General features: G+C 51.9%; 1 protein-coding gene and 1 long non-coding RNA gene across 4 annotated transcripts in view; both read left to right on the plus strand.

Annotated features, from left to right (window-relative positions):
• The first annotated feature begins 2,412 nt into the window (after positions 1-2,412).
• Positions 2,413-5,875, plus strand: LOC125617639. The gene is made up of 3 exons (XR_007348724.1): positions 2,413-2,533; positions 4,541-4,655; positions 5,253-5,875. It is a non-coding gene; the product is annotated as an uncharacterized LOC125617639 (long non-coding RNA).
• Positions 5,876-10,361: 4,486 nt separating this feature from the next.
• Positions 10,362-20,504, plus strand: part of Rps6ka2 (ribosomal protein S6 kinase A2) — a 297,075-nt gene continuing 286,932 nt past the window's right edge. For 2 of the 3 annotated variants that reach the window (XM_048805828.1, XM_048805830.1), the window contains exons 1-3: positions 10,362-10,506; positions 10,852-11,164; positions 14,678-14,737. In XM_048805828.1, the coding sequence (XP_048661785.1) occupies positions 11,102-11,164; positions 14,678-14,737 (123 nt within the window). In that variant the 5' untranslated portion in view covers positions 10,362-10,506; positions 10,852-11,101. Of the gene's footprint in view, positions 10,507-10,661; positions 10,737-10,851; positions 11,165-14,677; positions 14,738-20,504 lie in introns of those variants that run through there. The other variant, XM_048805829.1, reaches the window with a different exon arrangement.

A 20,504-nucleotide genomic window follows, 5' to 3' on the forward strand; every position in this document is an offset into this window, starting at 1 on the left:
CTGAGCATACAGTGGACCTTCAGATACAGGAGTGTTTATTGAAGCAAAAAGTTTGCTTGTGGAGAGGAGAGGACTTCCATAAGGTGTAACTGCATAATGGAATATTACATAGCAATAGCAATCTAAAGTAATTTAGAGGACTGAAAAACTATTGGAAGATTTTTTTTAACAGATTATAATTTAAAATGATGGAAAAGATCACAAGACAGTTTTGGTGAGTTGTGTCACTGTGACCAAAATACCCAGCAAGAAAAACTTACAGAAGGAAAATTTTATTTGGGACCCATGGTTTCAGAGGTTTCAGTCCATAGAAGGTCGACTCTTTTGCTCTGGCTCAAGGTGAGGCAGCACATCGTGGCACAAGAGCCCAGTGGAGGAAAGACACCAGCTCAGGGCAGCCAGGAAGCAGAGAGGGGGGTGGGTTGGGGCCACCGGGAAGATGCGCCCTTTCAGAGCACTTCACCATGAGCCACCTCCTCCAGCCACGCCCACCTGCCCACCATCACCACCTCTCCTCCATTCAAACCAGGTGGACGATGAGATCACATCTCTCAATCCCATCATCTCACCTCTGCACGTTCCTGCAGTAACAGGAGCTTGTGAGGGACACCTTACATCCAAACCATAACAGAAGTGAACATTTTAAATGCCGTGTTGGTAAGATGGACCTTCCTAGGAAAGCCGGCACGGAAGCCTTCCCTGGGCAAGGTTGAGGGAAGGGGACGGGGCTTGAGTTTGAGCAGTGGGGAAAGCCAGCACTGCCTCTCTGCACCTCACTCTGGCCTCCCCCTTGGTGGGCTACAGGTCTAGAGCATCTAGATTCACACTCCCCAAGGTTTGAGGGCCTTGTTTCACTTGGGTTCAGTGGAAATGGTGCTGGCCAGACTCTAGCTGGCCTCCTCCCTCCCTCTGTGTGCCTACACCAACCATTTCCTTTAGATAATCAGTGACACAAGATCTGGAGGTCCAAATAATACATATATACCTGTGCGTGTGTAGGCGTGTGTATGCGTGTGTGTCAACACATATGTATGCACACAGGCATGTTGCTTTCCTCTTGTAGCTTCTCAAAGCTCATTTAGAACGTGTGTCTTAAGGGCAAAGATCTGGGTTGAGAGGGCTCAACATTTCACTGAAACTTCACAAGTTGCCAATCAGAAAACATCTATTTTTACCGAAGAGGAAGAAGTGTCCTCAGCTGACAGAAGCGCCATCTAAACTGCTGCATGGCCAGCTGTGGGGACAAAAGCATCCAAAACACAAGACAAAGGGCTGTTTACACGGAATCAAGTCGACTTTTTTTTTCTTTTTTTAAAAGCTGGATGAGGGAAACAAATCAGAAGGCTACTGGGATGTTTTAAATAGCCAGGCTGCAGTGTTTCACAGGAAAGGCCGGGTCCATGGGAACAACAAAGCTAAACACTGGCACAGAGTGTGCGCGTTCCTGCTCCGACACCCGCGGCTCCAGGGGCAGCTTCGAGGGAAGAGGTGAGGTGGACATTTGGAAAAGCACGTCAGTGTGAACTACATTTCGATACTGCACCTGAGGATCAATATAACGTCTGGAAAAGCCTGCAGAATCCCCCTGCCGAGGGTGCTCGAGCTTGCCCGGCTCCACGGGCCATTCTGTCACCCAAGAAGCCCACTGTAAAGAGGAGACTTGAGACAGGGAATCTAGCAAGGTTCACGGGAGCAAGGACTGCTTCCAGCCCGGGCCCCACTGGAGCCAGCAGAGGCCAGGCTGGCCAGGCAAGGAGGCCAGGTGGTGTGCAGAGGGCAAGGAGGGCAGATGGTGTCCGGAGGGCAGGTGGTGTCCAGAGGGCAAGGAGGCCAGGTGGTGTGCAGAGGGCAAGGAGGCCAGGTGGTGTGCAGAGGGCAAGGAGGGCAGGTGGTGTCCGGAGGGCAGGTGGTGTCCAGAGGGCAAGGAGGGCAGGTAGTGTCCAGAGGCCGGAAGTGAAGACGGTGAAGCCTGATGGGCAGCCCGGGGGGACGGCGGTGACATGGCTGTCTGTCAGTAGGATGCTCTCTTAACCGGGTGTGGCTTGTGCCACCCTAACCCTAACCCTAACCCTAACCCTAACCCTCCCCAGGTGTTAGGACCACTGCGGTGGAATTTAGGACCAGAAGGTCTGATGCTGTAGGACTAGGCAAAGCTGCCTGTTGGTCCCGAGGGAAACACAACCCATGCTGGTCCAGCAGGCGAAAAACTGACCATAAATGCAGGTAACCAGGAATTTTCAAGTTTTTCCCCTTTAAATCCAATGACTTCTGAGAGAAGACCTGGCCATCCTGGGCTCCAGTGAGCCCCAGGAAGTCTCCGTCCATAGCTATGCGACTATAGCCGGTGGGGGGGGGGCACGCTGGTCTTTGGCTGCCCCAACACCTGCTCCCTGTAGGGCAGCTACTCTCTTCCCTTTAGGGCAGGAGAACACACGGCACTTGAGCCAGACTCCAGGTGGGACAGGTGAGGAGCCTATGGCTCACAGCCCAGCCAGGGCAAGTGTCTGCTGCAGACGCCGTTCTCCTGCCCAGGGTGAGTGTCCTTGAAGAGCAATGGCCAGATGCAGGAGCTTCTCTGGGTTTTGTGACCGGGGCCCTTGGAGGCTTGGTGTGGAACTGGAAGTGGTTTTCCCAGGAATTCCTCAGCAAGACACTTGGAGTCTGTTGACCACTTTCTGGGAAAAAGAAGTATTTGGAGGAAGAAAGATTTATTTTTAACAAGTAATACTCCTAGCAAGGACTTTATCTTGTTTCATTCTTTAAATGAGATAGATTTCAAAGTTAAATAGTTCTCAAGAAATAATATAATAATATTATAAGAGCTTTAAAAAAATACCCTGCTATGATTATTCCTTTCCCAATGCTCTCACAAAGATACTCAGTGTTCATTCTACAGCATTTTAATTTAAAACCACTCTTTTACCCCCCAAACACTGAGAAAATCAAGAATTGACTTGTTCTTGTTTCTGTTGGGTCCTAGCCGTTGTTTGCACGCCCTGCCTCTGACAGCCCAATCCTCCAAAGTCCAAACACCCCTTTGTTGGGCAGAGACTCACTCCCAGAGTGGACATGGCAGAAGCCTCTGTAAGCCTGGCACGAGGGCCCCGCACCTGGGCCCCGGGAGGGCACACGGCACTGACACCTTTCTTTTGCTTGAATGATTGGTGAACTCAGCCCAAAGGGGTGGAGAGTCCTCGAAAATTCTTTTATTTTTTAAATTTTCATTTAAAAAATATTTTTAGTTGTAGATAAACACATGCCTCTATTTAATTGATTTCTACGTGGTGCTGAGGATCAAACCCAGTGCCTCACACGTGCTAGGCAAGCTCTCTACCACTGAGATACAGCCCCAGACCAAACTCTTTTATTTTGATTTTTATTTGTTGTGGTTCTGGGGGTGGAACCCAGGGCCTTATGCACACTGGCCAAGCACTCTACCACTGAGCTGCATCCCCAACCCCTGGAAAACTCTTGTAACTTTTATTTTTTTCAAGAAATCACATATGTAAACAAACACACAGACTACAAACCATTTTGCTGATGCCTTTAAAAATTCCCTTAGGAATTATCCATTCGTCAGTTTTTAAGCATTTGGGTGCTCTGATGAATGCAGGTCAGCTGTCCCCTAGACTTGATTGGTACTTCACGTGGTTCTCGGAGGAGGGACAGTCACTAGCCCATTGCTGGAGTGCGGGCACACCCAGGCATCACCAATCCCTGACCAGGCGAGGCCTGTCACTTGCTTCATGACTAGTGGCACTTTTGGCCAAGTCAGCCCTTCAGATGCCTCTTGGTCTTGGCCTTGTAAACTTCCTGACATCCCAGCCCTGGAGGGTGCTGTGCCACCTGCTGCTAGCCACACCTGCTTCCGTGTTTCTGACCTTTCACCCCTGGGCAGCCCAGTCACCTCCCCTGCAAGGAACTCCCCTGCCCTCCTCAGGAGCCAAAGGGGCAAGTGCCAGTGAACCATGTGTGTGTGTGTGTGTGGGGGATATCGCCATCTATCCAGCTGGCCACCTAATGCTGGGATCACAAAGTCTATTGGCTATTCCAATAACTCAAGAAAACGACAAGAAAGCACGTAACCACCCAGAAGGACCTTTTCAAGAATCCGGGGATGGCTCTCCAACACTGAGGGTCTATGGAAAGAGAGAACCCCTGGAATTCTTTATTCTTATTTAGGGGACACACAGGGGAGGTTTCATGGAACATTCTATCCCCCAAAGGGCAAAGGGGTAGGATTACAAAGGAACAGGTGAGTGTAGCTCAGCCCCACCTGGTGACGCCAACTCCTGGAGCCAGCCTCATCATCCCAGGTGGGTAAAGCCCAAGTTACTGCAGAATGATGATCCTTCAGTGCCCGGGGCAGCAGGAATTAAAGACATGTTCATCCAGGGCAGCTCCCGACAGGGGGCACTCTTTCAGGTTTGCTAGTTGATTGTTCTAGGGTCACTTTTCCATGGTTCTGCGTTGTGTAGTTCTTTTCATATCTCAACAAATTGAAGCAGGAAAAGCTATGACTGGCTTTTTCCTGTTGCAGTCATTCTTGAAGCTCAACACATCCTGGAGAAAAGGAAAAGCAAGAAATGGCACATTCTCCTGTGGCACCTGCATCAAGGTGGCTGCTCTGTTCTTGCCTCACATTTCTCCACAAGGTGAGCAGGCATCAATCTGTCCTTAAAAACAAAAACAGCAACAACAACAAAAAAAACAAAACAGAGGTAGGCTGGGTGGTGCGGTGGCATCCTAGGGCCCAGGAGGCAGGTCGTGACTTCAAAGCCAACCTCAGCTACTTAGTGAGGCCCTAAGCAGCTTAGTGAGACCCTGTCTCCAAATAAAAAGGGCTGGGAGTGGTTCAGTGCTAAAGGGCCCTTGGGTTAAATCCATGGTCCCAAACACTACAGCAACAAAAACAGGCCCAGACCATAACACGCCGTGCATTTCAAAAACCTGGAAGAAAGGACCAGAAAGCTCTTACCTGGAGAGATGGTGACGATCCTGTGAGATCGATGTGTTCAACCTGAGTTAGACACTTCACAATGTAGACAAGGCCACAACAGAATGGTGCCCCTTAATGTGTACAGTTTTTTGTGTTTTTATGTGTCAGTGAAAAGTAAGACCTGAAATCCCCCTAGCCCCTGCAATCGGGAGGGCGAGGGTGGCCTCGGGAGTTGTGCTGGGAGGCTTCTGTGCTGGGAGGCCTCCTGCAGGAGTTCCCCTCCCCTGCAGCTCCGGGCCTCCTCCTCCCTCAGGAAGCCTAAGTGCTGTGGAACCCAATGACGCCCCAGCCCAGACCTCTCCTGTGCATCCAGCAGCCCTCTGCAGCACCGGCCCGCCATGCTGTCATGTGCGCACTTCCCAGGACACTCCCAGGACTGTCACCAGGAGCAGAGAACTGGCTCCGCAGAGTAGCTGGAAGAGTCCCACCATTGCCGTGCTCCTAGTGACTTTGGTGTTCTAGACAGGAAGTGCTGCGGTTTTGAGAATTTGCCAGGTCCTGTTCACGCACATGTGCACTCTCTTTGTGAGACCCCTCACCACACCTTGGCCCTCCCACTGATAACTCAGGATCGTCTCCTTTTTAATAAAGACAGGTGGCCATCATTAAAGCACAGCAAGCCTCAGTGAAAATCCCGCATGCCACTGGGGAGGGCTGGCACAGGTACCCTTCACTTCTCCCAGCGGGTAGCTCTGTCTCTGCAGCTTCAATTTTAAAGCATTTTCGCCTTCAGGTCGGCTATCAATACACATACAGACTTTTATTTTCAAAAGAACTTGAGTTTGTTCAATAGAGAACACATTTAAAAAAAAAAAACGTTTTTAATAGCTGGGAAGATGGTTCAGTGGTAAAACACTTCCTAGCATGCATGAAGTCCTGGGTTCAATCCCCATCACCACATAAAAAAAATAAACACCAGCAATGAAATGATTTTAAAAATCTAGAAATACACCTTGCTTTTAAAATGTTATTGAAGGCCGTGTTTGCTTTGCTGAATTCCAACAGAAGGGCTTGGATCTACAGTGATAACATCTTTTAGTGTGGCTTTGGGGAACAGCAAATGTCAAATCTTCCAAATGATGGTTTGTTCATGTTGTGTTCGTTGCATTGCTATATGATTAGGCTCATGAAAGCTGAAGCAAATTTTGCAACAGATATGTTTGGCTTGAGCTAAATTAAATAAACCCCTGGAATTACCCAATTGGCAATTACTGCTTGGTGTGCCTCATTAGGAAAGGGCACAGGGTTTTTAGTACCTCTCTGCAGGATCCCTAAGTTAGGAGGAGTCCCAGCTGAAAGCCTGGTAAACACCAGGCGGGGTTTTTTGTTTGTTTGTTTGTTTTGTTTTGTTTTGCTGTTTTAGTAATTTTGTGTTAGCTTCTGGGACATGTCTTGAGCTGTCAGAGGTGCAACTGGAAAGGGGAGTTGAGGTTCCACATCCTTCTGTGGGCATGTGTGCCTTCTTAAGGAGGATACTTGTGCTTCTGCAGCCCGTGAGCACTTGTCCTGAGCTGCTGCCACCTTGGGTAGGAGACATTGGGGTGTCCTGGGCAGACTTTCCTCACCAGTCACATGACTTTCCTCACCAGTGAGATGAGAATGTTAGTTGAAGGCTGCAAGCTCCTTCTTCAAAATCTCTCCCTAGCTTATAATTTGCTTTTCATAATAAAGAGAGGCTGTTTACTCTGTGCTCAGCCTTTTTTTTTCTTCCTTGTGAATAATTTCTTTAGAAAAAAGCTGCTGTTCTGTTCTGCAAGCCACGACGCTGTTGTGTTGGAAATGGGGCTTTGACGGCATCCTGCACAGAACTGGCTTGGGTCCCAAACGCCGTTGTGTCTTTTGGGACCAAACTGCAGACTGTTAGTGGATGAAATGGTTTCTGTAAGCCTCTGAGTGCTGCTGTGAAGCGCAACAGTTGCGAGCTAAAATGACGTCCCTGTGTTTAACTGGCCCCTGCAGAGGACGATGTCAATGCAGGCTTCTTATGTACCAGTTTTATTCTGGAGTTCCGGTTCCTGAACACTGTAGAATTTCAGTGCTTTTGGATCTGTTGTTATGTTCTCTCCCCATCTCAGTCTCTGCACAGCCAAATCCCACAGAGTGGCCTACACAAGAGAAATGTCCTCTCTCCTTAGCTGGCCACATCGCATGGACCCTGATTCCACGTCAGGTGGCATCCTCAGAGGGAGAGCCGGATGTCAGCTGGGCCTGTGGGCCACGGGCAGATTCAGCCCATGACACAGTCACGTGCCTTTTTGTTACAATGCACTTGGTTCTGAGGATTTTAGAGATTTTTGGAGAGAGGAAATGGCTCAGCTGCGACAACTCCACTAGAAGTCAGTGTTTTCTCTTATTTTACCAAATATTTTGTACATCTCCACCTTCACGGTAGAACCACCAGGGTGACTGGGGAGTCTTATGAAAATGTCTGTCAAGGTCACCAATGCGGTCGAGAGGCCTCACCATCTCAAGCCCAGGATGGCCCATTCAGCTGGGCCTTTGCCCTCGGGTCACAGAACATGACATGGCCCTGCGGTCACAGCTGCTGCTGCTCCTGCCATTATGCAGAGCAGGAAGCTGCACTGTAGGGGGCGGCTGAAGACAGCCCTGAGTGCAGGCGCAGAACCAGTACCAGCTCCCACCCCACGCTGCCCTAGGGAAGGTCGGCTTCCCTTTGGTTGTAGAAATCCATGGGGTACAGGCTCCTTCTTTCCCTCCTGCCCTTCCTTCCTTCCTCCTCCTCCTCTCCCAAGGAAGATTTAAGGGATGAGCACAGGAGTGCTCTTGGTTTCACTTGAACAAGGGAGTGCTTTCCGCGTGGGGCTGGGTTTCACTGAGCCTGATGCCAGCGCATCTCCTGCCCCAGGACTTGGTGACCTGGTTCTCTGGCAGTGCTTCCTGCTGCGTTTAGTCTGCAGGTTCATTTCATTAAAGATCCATTTTGAACAAGAATGCTTCAACTGTTCTTTTTTTCTGGGAAATTGATGCTTGCGAGGTGAGTTCTTGGAAATCAGCTTTGAAGAGGGTGTTCCTGGGGAGTTTCCTGGGATTTGGTTGAATTGAACACTCTTATCCCAATATACCAAATGTCTTTGGTCCTTTATTGGGATTCTTAGACCATTATTTCCTTTCTCTAATGTGTCATCTTTTCTAATGCATGCTTTATAAACGGGGCTAACACCTTCCTGGATGCATAATTTCCTCTTGAAAGCTCTCTTTTTAAGTTTTGTTTTACCCTTGGGTCCTGGGCAGCTGCTGTGGGTCCTTCCCTCTCCCACCCAGCCGGCCTGCGCTGGGACTGCCTCCAGGATGGTGGGAGGCGGTTTGCCGTTGAACGACCGTCTTGTGTCCTCAAAGGCAGTGGCTCGGAGTGAAGGAAGCATGGAGAGGCAGGAGAGACGCCGGGTTGGTGAAGTCCCTCCTGTTCTTCAGGCTCCTCTTCACCTGGAGAGGTCCAGAAGGGGTGCAGCCGTGTCCAAGTCACATTTGCACAGTTTAGAAAGAGACTAAATCATGGGCCATATTTTCGGCACTTCTCAACATGCTCCGTGTGATCATAGCTCCTGTGTTTGGTGACAGTTGATCCTGCCAAGGTCTTCAACCCAAAGCCTCCTACGCATGAGGTTTCTTCAAGTTTCTCAGGAAGTATGGCTACTCAGAAGAGGCCCTAAACAGAGCTCTTCTCCTTATTTCTTCCTCAAACAAAAGGACCATATTTCTCTCAATCTGTCAGTGTCAGAGTACCCGTGGAAAGTTCCAGAAATTGTAGACTTTATAGACACACAGCAAAAAACCCTATTTTCCCCTCCCTCCACTAAACACAGGAGTGTTTAGTGGCTTTGTATTATACAAGAACAGTTTAGGGGAGGAAAAGTTTACTTGGGACTCACAGTTTCAGAGGTCTCAGTCCGTAGACAGCCAACTCCATTGCTCTGGGCTGAAGATGAGGCAGACCTTCAGGATGGAAGAGCCAGTGGAGGCAAGATGTTAGGGGATGGGGCCACAGGGAAGATGCACCCTTCCAGGGCACACCCCCAGTGAGCCACCTCTTCCAGCCACGTGCCACCTGCCTACAGTCACCACCTGCCTGCAGTCACCACCTGCCTACAGTCACCACCAGCCTGCAGTCACCACCTGCCTGCAGTCACCACCTGCCTGCAGTCACCACCTGCCTACAGTCAACACCAGCCTGCAGTCACCACCTGCCTGCAGTCACCACCTGCCTGCAGTCGTCACCGCCCGCCAGTCCTTTCAAACCAGGACGGACAGGAAGGTCACAGGTCTCCCAGTCCAATCATTCCACCTCTGAACATTCCTGCACGACAGGAGCTTTAAAGAAAGCTCACAAGAAGTTCCACACCTTCAACCATCAAAGTAAATGTTCTTCATCTCCGTTCAGCACTATGTTTCATGGGAGACTTTTCTGGCTTTATGATAGGAACAGCACCTCCATCTGTCTCTTATTAATCTGTGACCTTTCATATAAGCAGGTTACCTTAATATGCTTTGCATGTTGGAAGCCATTCTGCTGTCAGTTGAGAGAGGTCCAATTTGAAAATGAATGATATTGTTGTTGTTTTGAGTAGAATCAATTATCAAGGTCCTCACTGCCCTCATATCGTAGAATGATAAAACCAGTGTTAGGTACTGAACCCCTCTGTTAACTTCAGATCTGTTGTTTTGCTATGACATATGATGTATCTGGGATTCAAGCTTTTAGTTTTTCTAATGAACTAGATTTCTTGGTGATTTCATAAAGATGGAAAAGAAGTGGATTGGTAACTGTTGGAAGCAGTTAGCCATTTCATGGACACGTGCTCAGAGCACAGGTGTTTGCTGTAGAGATGAGCTTACTTCCTCCTGGAGAGGAGCAGAGCGGAGAAGGTTAACCGTGATGGATTTTGTCACTGCTTCCCAAGAGGGACAGGGCACTCAGGCTAGCACTCAGGGAGCTGGCTGTGTTTCCACAGGCTAGTCTCTCTTCCCATGGCAGAAATGGAGGGAGACAAAAGACCCCCACCCCGGGGAGTTAAGAGCAGGAAATGTCTCCCTGGAACACTGTCCTTATTAACGATCCCCCTCTGAGAAGCTGAGCTCATCAGCCTGAGTCAGGCAGGACTCCATCTCCGGTGGTGCAGAGGGGGGGGGGTGTGTTCTGCACCCCCCTTTCCCCAAGCTCAGGACTTTCTCCCCTGTGACGTGGGACTGTAAGATCCAGGCTAGGTGGAAAACTGAATGAGATCATGTGCATGATGCACTGTTTGGCTTAGTATTTCTCCCCCAAGAAATCCCTGTCCTGCCCACAAGAGCTCTGTGCTTGGTGTGGAGCTGCTGTCTCTGCACCCTCCCCCAGAAGGACACTGCTGCCAGCTCAGGCCCTGCGGCTGGCTGGTCAGGAGGGCTGGGGACAGAGGCGTGGGCACCCAGCCCTCCAGCCGGAGGTTGCTTGGCTCAGTGATCCCGGGAGGGGACCGCGAGGTGACTGCTCTACTGCTGCATCCGCGTAGGTAGGGGTCCGGGAATGTGAATGCAGGGCAGCTCTGCCGCATCTGCCTCCTGACTGGTTAGTGGTGGCTGACGGTGGTGCCGAGGGTCTGGGGGATGCCCAGAGGTGGGGAGGGAGGGCAGACCTGCCTCAGTCCCTCCTCCCTCTTCCCCAGCCCTGGTTGCTATGCGGTTCCTATGGCAGCAGAAGCTTCCTCAGACTCAACTTTCACCCCATTGAGAGCCAATTAAGGTAAAATAGTGAGGGGAGGGAGGAGAGCGGCACCGTGGGGGGCAGGGACCCGTTTGCAGGCTGCGAGTGGAGCGTGCACTCTGCAGCCCATTACAGCTCCCTCTCCCCGCCGCAGCTCCCGGAGCCGGGATTGGCAGAGCTGGACGCGCGCCAGTGGCGACACTGAGGACGCCAGGGACCCTGCCCAGCACCCGGAGCCCCCAGTGCAGGCACCCCATCCACTCCTTGCGGCTACACTGTGCTGGTGATCACTGCTGTCCCTCCGCGTCTCACATTCTGTCTGGCTGCGTCTCTGGACTGCTCAGCGCCTCTATTTATTTTCTTATTATCCATATTTGATCAGAAGAAAAGGAAAGTGTTTTAAAATGCCGATCGCTCAGTTGCTGGAACTATGGAAGAGGATAGAGGTGGAGCCCATGGAGATAGAGGTGAGTCCACCACGGGAGGCGGGAGGTGCGCTTCCACAGCATCCCCAGGAAGCCTGACGAGCAAACAGGCTGTTCTCGTACAGAGGGACCAGTGTGAGGCAGCGACCCGGGGCTCAGTGTGTGTGGATGTGTGTTCCGGCACCTGTGCGTGTCCGTAAGCACTGTGTGTGTGCCCATGTGGCGACATGTGTGGTGTGAATACCCAGAGGAACAGGAGGGAAAGTCGCTGCTCTCGGCCGCCCCGGGGTGCTCCCGCTAGCCTGCACGTGTCCTGAAGCCTCGGGTCTCCACACTGGTCTGCGTCAGCCTGCCTGCCCTGCAGCAGGTGGCTCTCAGGTCAGGCCTCCCTCTGCCCTGGCCAGGCAAGGCACGGAAGGCAAAGCACTGAGCGTCTTGTAAGGCACAGCGGAGGGCGCAGCAAAGTCCTGAAGGAGATGCTTAGATGAGGTGTGAGGGAGAGAGAGCAGGAGGAGGCGCGGGGCTCCTGGCTCCTGGCTGCGGGAGTGCGGGTGGGGGTTCCCCATCCCAGGAATGTCACCTGCTCCATTGGGATTATACACCACCAACAAACGTTTCTCTGAGAAGAGAAAGTGTCTCAAAGTTATTAACGTCTCCTAAAGTTTTACATGTACCCATGCTGCCTTGATAACCACTCAGATTGCATTTGAAATGGCTGATTTTGATAACTTACAAAATCTTCAACTAATCCCAGCTTTAACTTGTGCCTCACCCCCTACACCCAGTGCCAAGATTACAAGTTCAGTACTATTCACATGACATGATTTTAAACTGCTGAGAGATTCGGGTTTAGAAGATGATTTCTGAGCAGCTTGAGGTGTGTGGCAGGGCGGATGGGCTGCTGAGCCTGGCTCGGGCGGGGGCCCTGTTGTAGACAAGCAGGCTGGTGCCAGTGCTGGGGGTGCCTCTGGAAGGATGGCACCAGCTCTGGCTGCTGATCACTCTGTAAATGTGCTTCTGAGCGTTGAAGCTGAGGCCCGGGAGAGACCTTCCTCCAGGGGTGGCCAATACAGTTTCTTTTTTTTTTTTTTTTTCTGAGAGAGATTTGATTTTTCTAAAAATTGAATTAATGAATGAACAGACGAGTCAGGCAGAAGTTCTTATTTCCTGGGGCTCCCCGAGAGGTTCTGGCTACCATGATGGTGGCATCGTGGTGAGATACCAGCTGAAAGGCCTCTGAACCCAGAGCCCCTTCAGAGGGAGGACAGGGTCCAGGTGAAAGGCTTTGCAGGATTCCTGCTGGGACTCTGGGCTTGACATTGTCCCAGGGACGAAAAACCCCCAGAGGCAGCTTGTGTCTTAAAATTTCTGAAGTTAATGGAAAATGGATGGGCCATGAACAGGTTATAGAAACTGTTATTTGATCATAAAATCGTATGCTTCTATGAGTACATATGATTATGAAATGGTGTCCTGTCCCTGATAAGGATTGCAAATCCAAAGTGCTGGAAGCTGACTTGACGGACAGCCGGGCTGCCTGTGCCCCAGCGAGAAGGCAGACTGTGAAGCTTTAGCCACTGATCTGTGCACAACACCACACAGGGAGTGCGGATGAGTTAACCTCTGAAGCAAAAGAAATTTCCCTCCAGCTTCCTGGGAGCGTCTTTCAGAACAGCGGGCCCTGTGGCGGGCGTGGATTTAAGGTGGAGTGGGAAAGCCCTGGCTACTCGGAATGCAGAGGAATCCGAGCCCATCCACAGGATCCAAGCTGAACTATTGATCCGAAGCATTTCAGATTCCTGAGGGAACTTCTAAGTCCTTAAAAACATGCAACCCATGGGGTCCGGAACCCTGAGGGAGGTCTTACTCTCATGTAGCCTGTTTTATGTTCCATGGTGGTAACTAGCTCTCCTATGCAGAAGGCAAGCAGAGCCCCTCGGAGGGCACGTGGCCTCTGGACTCCACGGTGTCATAAAATGCCGGATGTTCTCCTCATGAGGACATCAGCTATGAAACTTTAGTTCTGATGGTTATTCGCTTTAAAAAAAGAAATTAGTACAGCACTGAAGTCAGGCAGAGAGCTGATTCCTAACACGCAGGTACAACCTGCCAGGTGGAAGCGGACCACTCGGCGTCAGCCCCGGCGGGTACTTAGCAGCTGGTTAGTTATTCCAGGGCTGGAAGTCGTCCTGGCTTCCCCATTCCCCTCAAGCAGCACTTCCTGCTGCTCTTCCCTTGGCCGGTCCCTCGTGCCCTTGGAGGGCCCGCGGTCGTAGGCCGGGCAGTGGTCATTCTCCTCACCTCCGTCTCACAGCACCGTCTGTTCCCCCCCCAAGTCGTCCCCGCTTCAGCCTGGAGCAGGGGAGATTCACGTGACTGTCCAGGGAATGGGACTGTGGTCTCATGAACTGTTCTGAGGGGTCTGAGGTGGAGCGTGTGGACTAGGAGACCTGTGCTGGTTAGAAGCTGGGACCCCGGACAACCCCTGAAGGAGGTGGAGAGAAAGAGGCAGGCAGGGTGTTGTGAGTCCCCTTGTAGCAAGTGGAGGAGAATCTCGAAGCAAGACTTTGCAGCCACTGCTTTCGGCAGGGTGACAATGGCCACGGACGTTTTGGGAGAAGGTGTGTGGGGGAGGAGGCCAGTGTGCAGGCCAGACCATCAGCCCGAGCTGACCGGTTTTATTTCTGTGGCTCTGGAGAGTTAGCATGATTCTTCTTTCTGGGTGTCACAATGCATTAGAGAAGGGAAAAGCCCCCATTTCCAAACAGTGCCCGTCAAACACGACGCCTGCCGACTCGGAGGCAGGCTGGTGTGGCAGTGTGTCTCGTGGTGCCCAGGTTGGAAGCAGTGATTAGGCAGCTAACCTGGAGTGTCTGTGGCCTGAGGGAGGCCGTGTCGCTGCCGGCAGGTGTTGTTTCAGTGAGTCTCCCCACACCTCCAGGCAGTGAGTACTGTGAAGTGCTTGCTTTTGTATCTGTGGAAACTGAGGCCCTCCGAAGCATTAGCCAAGTCATTAAGTGTGAGCAGAGACCCAGACCCAGCCTCTTGTCTGTGTGCTACAGACACTTTGCTTTATGTCTTTACGGGCCAGGTCTTCATTCTCTCTAATTTTGTTAATTGCTCCAGCCTTAATCTGAGACTGTGGTTCTGTTTCATTCAGATGGAGTGGTTGCCACGCGTCCGCCAAGCCTGTCTCCATCTTGGCCGCATTGGTCTGGGCTTCATGGGAATCCACGTCTCCTGCCCTTGCTGGTGGGAGGCTGCATGAATCTCGTTCACCTTTCAACTGTGTTGGAAATCAGACACACCCATGGGCTTAGTAATCCGTGGCTTTGGACATGAACACTTACAGCCTGTTACATAAACGATCATCTCTTGCATGAAGCATTGTACAGTCACAAGTAGATTCAAGTGGAAAGGGACCAAGATGTGGTTCCAGTGTCCCCCGAGCTCATGTGGAATATTTAATTAGCCTCCTTTTACTCGGTTCTCTATGTGAGGCTGTGTCTAAGAACCTCGCAGTGCTCACTGTTTACCGTTTGTCTTTGTTGACAGACAGCCGAGGAGGAGCCCAGCTTGGACACAGAGCCCATCCCAGAAGACACTGCGGAAGAAGTAACTATGTGCATGTTTCATTAAGCCTGATTGCTGGGGAGGTTGGGTCTGGAGGGTGGAGTAGAGGGGAGAAGTGGATGCTTGAAATCCGTGGCTCATGTGTGGTCATTTTAGTTAAATAGGTAGTTATGTGTGTCTACACACATGCACACAAACATACCATGCACACATGTATGTCCTGTGAGTGTCACATGCAGTGACTTTCCCCAGAAGGAGTAGTGCACATGGGAAGGATGGCCACAGGTGGAGGTAAGGGCTCTGGGACGCCGGTCAGGCCTTCTCAGGAGAGCAACCATTCATCACCGTGAGGCCACCGTGAGGAGGTGCAGCGGGCACAGGGACTCCACCTGTGGGGTGTTGTGACCCGGTCTCAGGCGGGGGGTGGAACCATGCTGAGGGTCTGTCTATGAGGAGGCCACCTTTCCAGAGGCATAGAGTGGATGAGGGTCTGCAGAGGAGAGCTGTGGGGGCTGCGAGGAGGGGCTGGGGAGAGGGAGGCTGGCTGAGCAGGGAGCACTGCTACGGATGCCACTCCATGTGGGCGTGAGAGGGAGGAGCTGCGAGCTGTGCCTGGCTGTGTGACCTCCTGCTCTCAGGCCCTGGAGGACGCTGTTTCTGACCCAGGCGAGGACACCTGACTTAGCTTGGTCAGGGGAAGTGTCCTGGCAACTCTGGGGTTGTAGAGAGAAGTGCGGAGATGTCTGCAGACCTGCCAGGGGGACCTCGGCTGTTAGTGACCTGAGTGGAGACGGAGCTGGGGTGACCGGAGTCTATCTATCTAGTAAGCACGTTTCTGTCACTGTGAAAGGTGTTCTGCCCAGGACGGCTGGAAGCACGGGTGTGGGCAAAGTTGACAACATGTGGCAACCTGAGTCTGCTTGGCCAGGCACCCGGGCACCACACACAGGCAGCATTTGCAACTCTGTTGACTTTTAAAATAGCTGTGAGTATTCATCCTTGGGGACTGGATCAGTGGACACTCCTGACCTGACGGTGTCTTCTCAGATGCTGAGATCTGCCATCTCCTACCATCTAACGCAGGCACACAGTACGAATTCAAGCCCACTGTCACTGGACCTAATGACCAGGTGACACCACACATTGGTGAAACAAGGAAAACCCCACTGAGCTGCCATCGTCAGCCAGCGGGCTGCCTCCCCACTCCGGCCTCTGCGCTCTCGGGGACTTTGAGCTCAGCTCTCTCCCCAGCCTGCAGTAATGTTGCTGCCGCCGTGGACCAACATTCATCTTGGCCCTGTGGGTGGCATTGCCTGGGAGAGTAGGTGCAGCTGTGCTGTGCCGGGGCCCCAGAGCCAAACGGCAGGGAGACACGAGCTGGTGACTGCCTGAAAAGATGGGTGCTCAAAGTCACAGGGTGAAGAGGGCAGGCACCCCCTCCACTCGGAGTGAGGAGGCCCGAGGAAGCCAGCCACGGCTGCCACTCTTTATATATTCGCCCTTGTGTGGTGCTGAGGATGGAGCCCAGCACCTTGCACGTGCTAGGCGAGCGCTCTCCCGCTGAGCCACTCCCCAGCCACAGCTACTACTCTTAGCAACGTGTTGCCAGGCTTCTGCAGGAGCTCTCATTTGGGGGAACCTGCAGACTACTTACTGAGGGCAGATTACTGTGGTAACTTAGCACTTGGCTTCTGGAAGCAGGTTCGTGGCTCTCAGCTCGTGGAGGTGGGGTGGACTGTTCATCCTGTAGGTCCAACTGAGCTACGGGATCGGGTTGAGGGCTCAGTCCGATGGGCTGCTGTAACAAAGCAGAAGGAACTGGAAGCGTATTAACGTCAGGTGTTTGTGGCTCACGGTTCTGGAGACTGGCAAGTCTGAGGTCAAGCACCCACGAGTTCAGGGCACGACAAGGTCCTGCCTACTGGTTCATGGACAGCCATCTTCTCAGTGTCCTCACAGGGCAGGAGGGGCTGCCGGCTTCTCCTGGCCTCATTTGTAAGTACCCATCCCACTTAGGAGGCCTCACCCTCAGGACCTGACCACTCCCCAGGCCCTTCTACCTAACAGCATCATCTTGGGGGTTAGGATTTCATCAAGTGAACTTTAGGGGGAAGCAGACATTCAACCCACAGTGCAGGATAATGGTCACAAGTACTTAAGAAGCTACCAGAGAACTATATTAGCTAACATTGTACAACAAGAGTAAGTATTAACAACATGTACTCCTAAGATCTCCTCGCCTCAAGCCTCCTCACACCCAGCCTTTCTGATGGAAATCTAGATGTGGCCCTGTCACAGGCATGCGGTGAAGACAGCTGGCCTCTTGAAAAGTTATTTTTGATAATGGAGTATGAGATAGTGGAAATTAATATTTCCTGATGTTTCTTTGTCTGGATGATACAAAATCAGTCTATTTTCATTCCTAAGAAGTAAAAAAAGAGCATTCCTAAATACTTAGAGGTACTAGGTATTTCACAGGAGTATAATATTGAAATTTAGATACATTTATATTGTTTCTGGGACGAATGAAAGAATACTGGCGACGGTCACTTGTTACGCCGTGTTTCTGACGGCTGTTCTGAAGGTCAGTGTGGCAGACTCAGCACAGCTGCCGGAGGAGGCCCGGCTGGGGTCCTGTGCCATGGTTTAGTTCTTGTTTAGTCGAGTTATTCTCCCTGCCCTGCCCTTGGCCTTCAGAGTGGTAAGGCACAGCACTTCTGTCACGCAAGGGTTTGTGGATCAGATAAAAGAGGGGACCTGGATATACAAAGTCTTATACCTTTTGCCTCCTGAACATGTGTGATAATTAAAAGTTCATCTTATAGGGAAAAAAATAATCGTTCAGTCAAGCCTGTGGCCCACGCCACACCATGCTCTCTGGGAAGAGCATAGGGGGACATTGGAACCTGGCACCCCTGATGACCTTAATCCACGTGGCTCTTTGTGGAATTATTTCCTTAACTTTCTGAAGAACACTTGGGAATGTTTTTTTTTTTTATATAAATATCTCAGTATTTCATATAAATTTCTCAATATCAATATCTTTATATTTTCATATAAATATGTCAATGAAAAATTTATATTTCTCACATAAGTATTTCATATATCTCTTGTCCCATCATGCCTCCTGTTGTGGCTCTGTCCAGCTTCTGGGAAAAGGACCCCGGTCTGGTAGGAAGATGGACCAGAAGCCTGTTTCTGAGCCCCAGAGACCTCCATGCTTCTCCTTCACTATGGTGGAGGGAAAGGCTTCCTTGCTCAGGAGGTCAGGAGGGGTGCCCAAGGGTGTGCAGTGTGTAGGCTCCTGGGAAGGTGGGCTTGGTCTGATGTCACTCGACACACACAGGCACGTCCCCTGTAATCCCCACGGTTAGATGCCAGCCGTTCCATCAGGAGACCTTTCTTAAGAGATCAGTGGGAGGGTCTTGGCATGGGATGGAGCAGGGTCCCAGGGCAACTCCAGAAGCAGACGCACGCTGTGAGCCTCTGCAAGGTGCCTGCTGGGTGCAGGGCGGGCACCCTCTCATTGGTTGGGCTCCCTTTGGCAGATGATTTGCAGTTAAGCAAAAGTTGGGATTCTGGACATTAGGATAGCTAAGGCAGTTTAAAGTTTAATGTGACAGTAAGTGTGTTGCTTGGCCCCGATGCTGTTTCGCAGAGTGAGGGACCTCTAGAAGGTTCCCAGGCGCTGCTGTGCAGTCTTGCGCTAGAGGGCTAATTGAGTGAATTTATCATGGGTCCAGAGGCGACCTGCTGCCTGGTTGTCTAGGAAACCTGTTTGGACGTTGCCCAAGAGTCCTCAGGCAGACTGCAGCAGCCGAGCCGCGAGACTCTGGTGGTGAGGAGGCCGTGTGTTCACCGTGGGGAAGGAGGCTAGCGGATGGTGACAGGGACGGCGGTGCTTCCTCTTCTGAGGGAGGAGCTGACCAAGGCCAGCTGGGAGAGCCAGCAGCAGTGGCACTGGTGGGAGAAGCTGGGCTTGCCATTTCCACGGCGCAGATGCCAAATCTCCTAAGCACCAGACCACACCAAACTCCTGCTGTGCTGTCTCATCATGTTTGGCCCAATGTATTCTTAGGTCCAAAGCGGTTTTGAAGTGAACTCTCATTTCACAGAAAAGCCTATGAAAAATATTGGAATTTTTAGTGTGTGATTTCTGAAGTGCTTAGATTTCAGGGTCATATTTACTAATCATCATAAAGACCGTTTCCCATCTGGTCAGACCCAGGGAACTGTTAAAATATCAGCATGTTTTTACCTTGTTTCTTGTGCCCACGGGGGTGTTTCTGCACCCCCCACTGATTCTGAGAGTGGAAGAGGAATTGTGTGGCGAGGGCTGGCACTTTGACACAGCCCCATCGGTGGGCACCAGAGGACGCTGGAGGGGACAATAACAGCTCAGAGGCAAGAGAAGGTCCTGAGCTGGGCACGCAGCCCCTTGCAAGGTGGTATGGTGTCTGGGGGCGGCTCGTTGATGTACTTCTGGGCAGCTGCCGACGTGACCTCCTGCCGTGAGAGTGACCGACTCCTGACTTCCAGAGCAGTGGTGTCTCCAACCTGCACCCTCTCCACTAGGCAGAGCGTGGGGCGAAGGCCAGGGAAAGGACTGGTGGAAGTGTGCAGAAACAGGCGGGTCAGACCGTCCCTTCAGCCGGGTGGAACCAGCGCGTTGCCCCTCTGTCTCTGGAATCTAGACGAAGGTTCACTGCTCCCCTAAAAAGGAAAGAAAAGAAAATGCCGTCTCAACTGCTTAAATAGAAATGAGACAAGAAGAGTAAAGAAGCCGAGGATTAATAAAGCAATTAGGAGCCATGCAAGCGTCGTTTGGAGAGGTAGTTAGCCGTCTTGAGAGAAGATGAGTGAAGTGATCTGTCTTGTAAGACACCAGTGGCACCTTTAGAAGCTGGTGGTCTCAGAGAAACAACCATTCTGCGCAGCACGTGGGGCCAGACCGTGTGCCCGCGGCTGTGCAGCAGTCGCACCCCCTGCCAGGGCTCTGTCCTCTTGGGGCCCGGAACCCAGTGGACGTCTGTGTGAACGCAGGCCGAGGACGGGCGTCTGGTTTCAGGCTGAGAGTGCCCCCCTCACGCCTGCGCTGCTGTGCTCCTCTGGAGAAGCCCAGGGACACCGGGATCCTTACGGAGATTCTAGAAAAGGTGGTGCAGACATCAGGCCTTAAGGGAAATGTGGCCCAGCCGCGACACACCCACGTCTCTTTGAACCGCGTGGGGAGACGGTGGTGCATTGGCTCCAAGGAACATTCGCACGGATTGAGGCAGAAGTGCAGAGAGATCACGGTTCTGCAACAGACGCTGGTGCAGCATGAGATCTGACGTAAATTATTTGCAAGAATTTACAGAAAGCAAGGAGTGTGGCTGTGGTCATCCACAGAGTGCTGGTCCTTCCTCGCGGGTGGGGATGTGGGCATGATGTGCAGCTCTGCTCAGTCCTGACAGCCACCTCTCTGCTTCAGTAACCAAGTCTGCAGCTGCACAATTCCCAGAGTGCTTAGTGGGAGGTGGCCGCTCCCTCGTGGGTGTGAATAGGGACGTCCTCGGAGACCCCGGGCACGAGCTGGAGAAGTGTCCTGTGATCTGAGAGCCCCGATGGGGAGCCTTGCCTGGCAGCGGGTGCAGGGGCACAGCACGAGTGACCCTGGCGCCCAGTCGTGTTCCCACTGGGAGGACGGGGCTGTCCAGGGGCACAGTGCCCTCCCGTGACAGTCCAGCTCCATCCCTGTGGCTGTTGGTGCTGCATCAAGAGCACAAGGCCTCATCAGGCGGCCTGTCCTGTGTCCTGCGTGCAGACC

Source organism: Marmota marmota, unplaced genomic scaffold, assembly GCF_001458135.2.
Source record: "Marmota marmota marmota unplaced genomic scaffold, marMar, whole genome shotgun sequence".
In the NCBI taxonomy this organism is placed as follows: domain Eukaryota; kingdom Metazoa; phylum Chordata; class Mammalia; order Rodentia; family Sciuridae; genus Marmota; species Marmota marmota.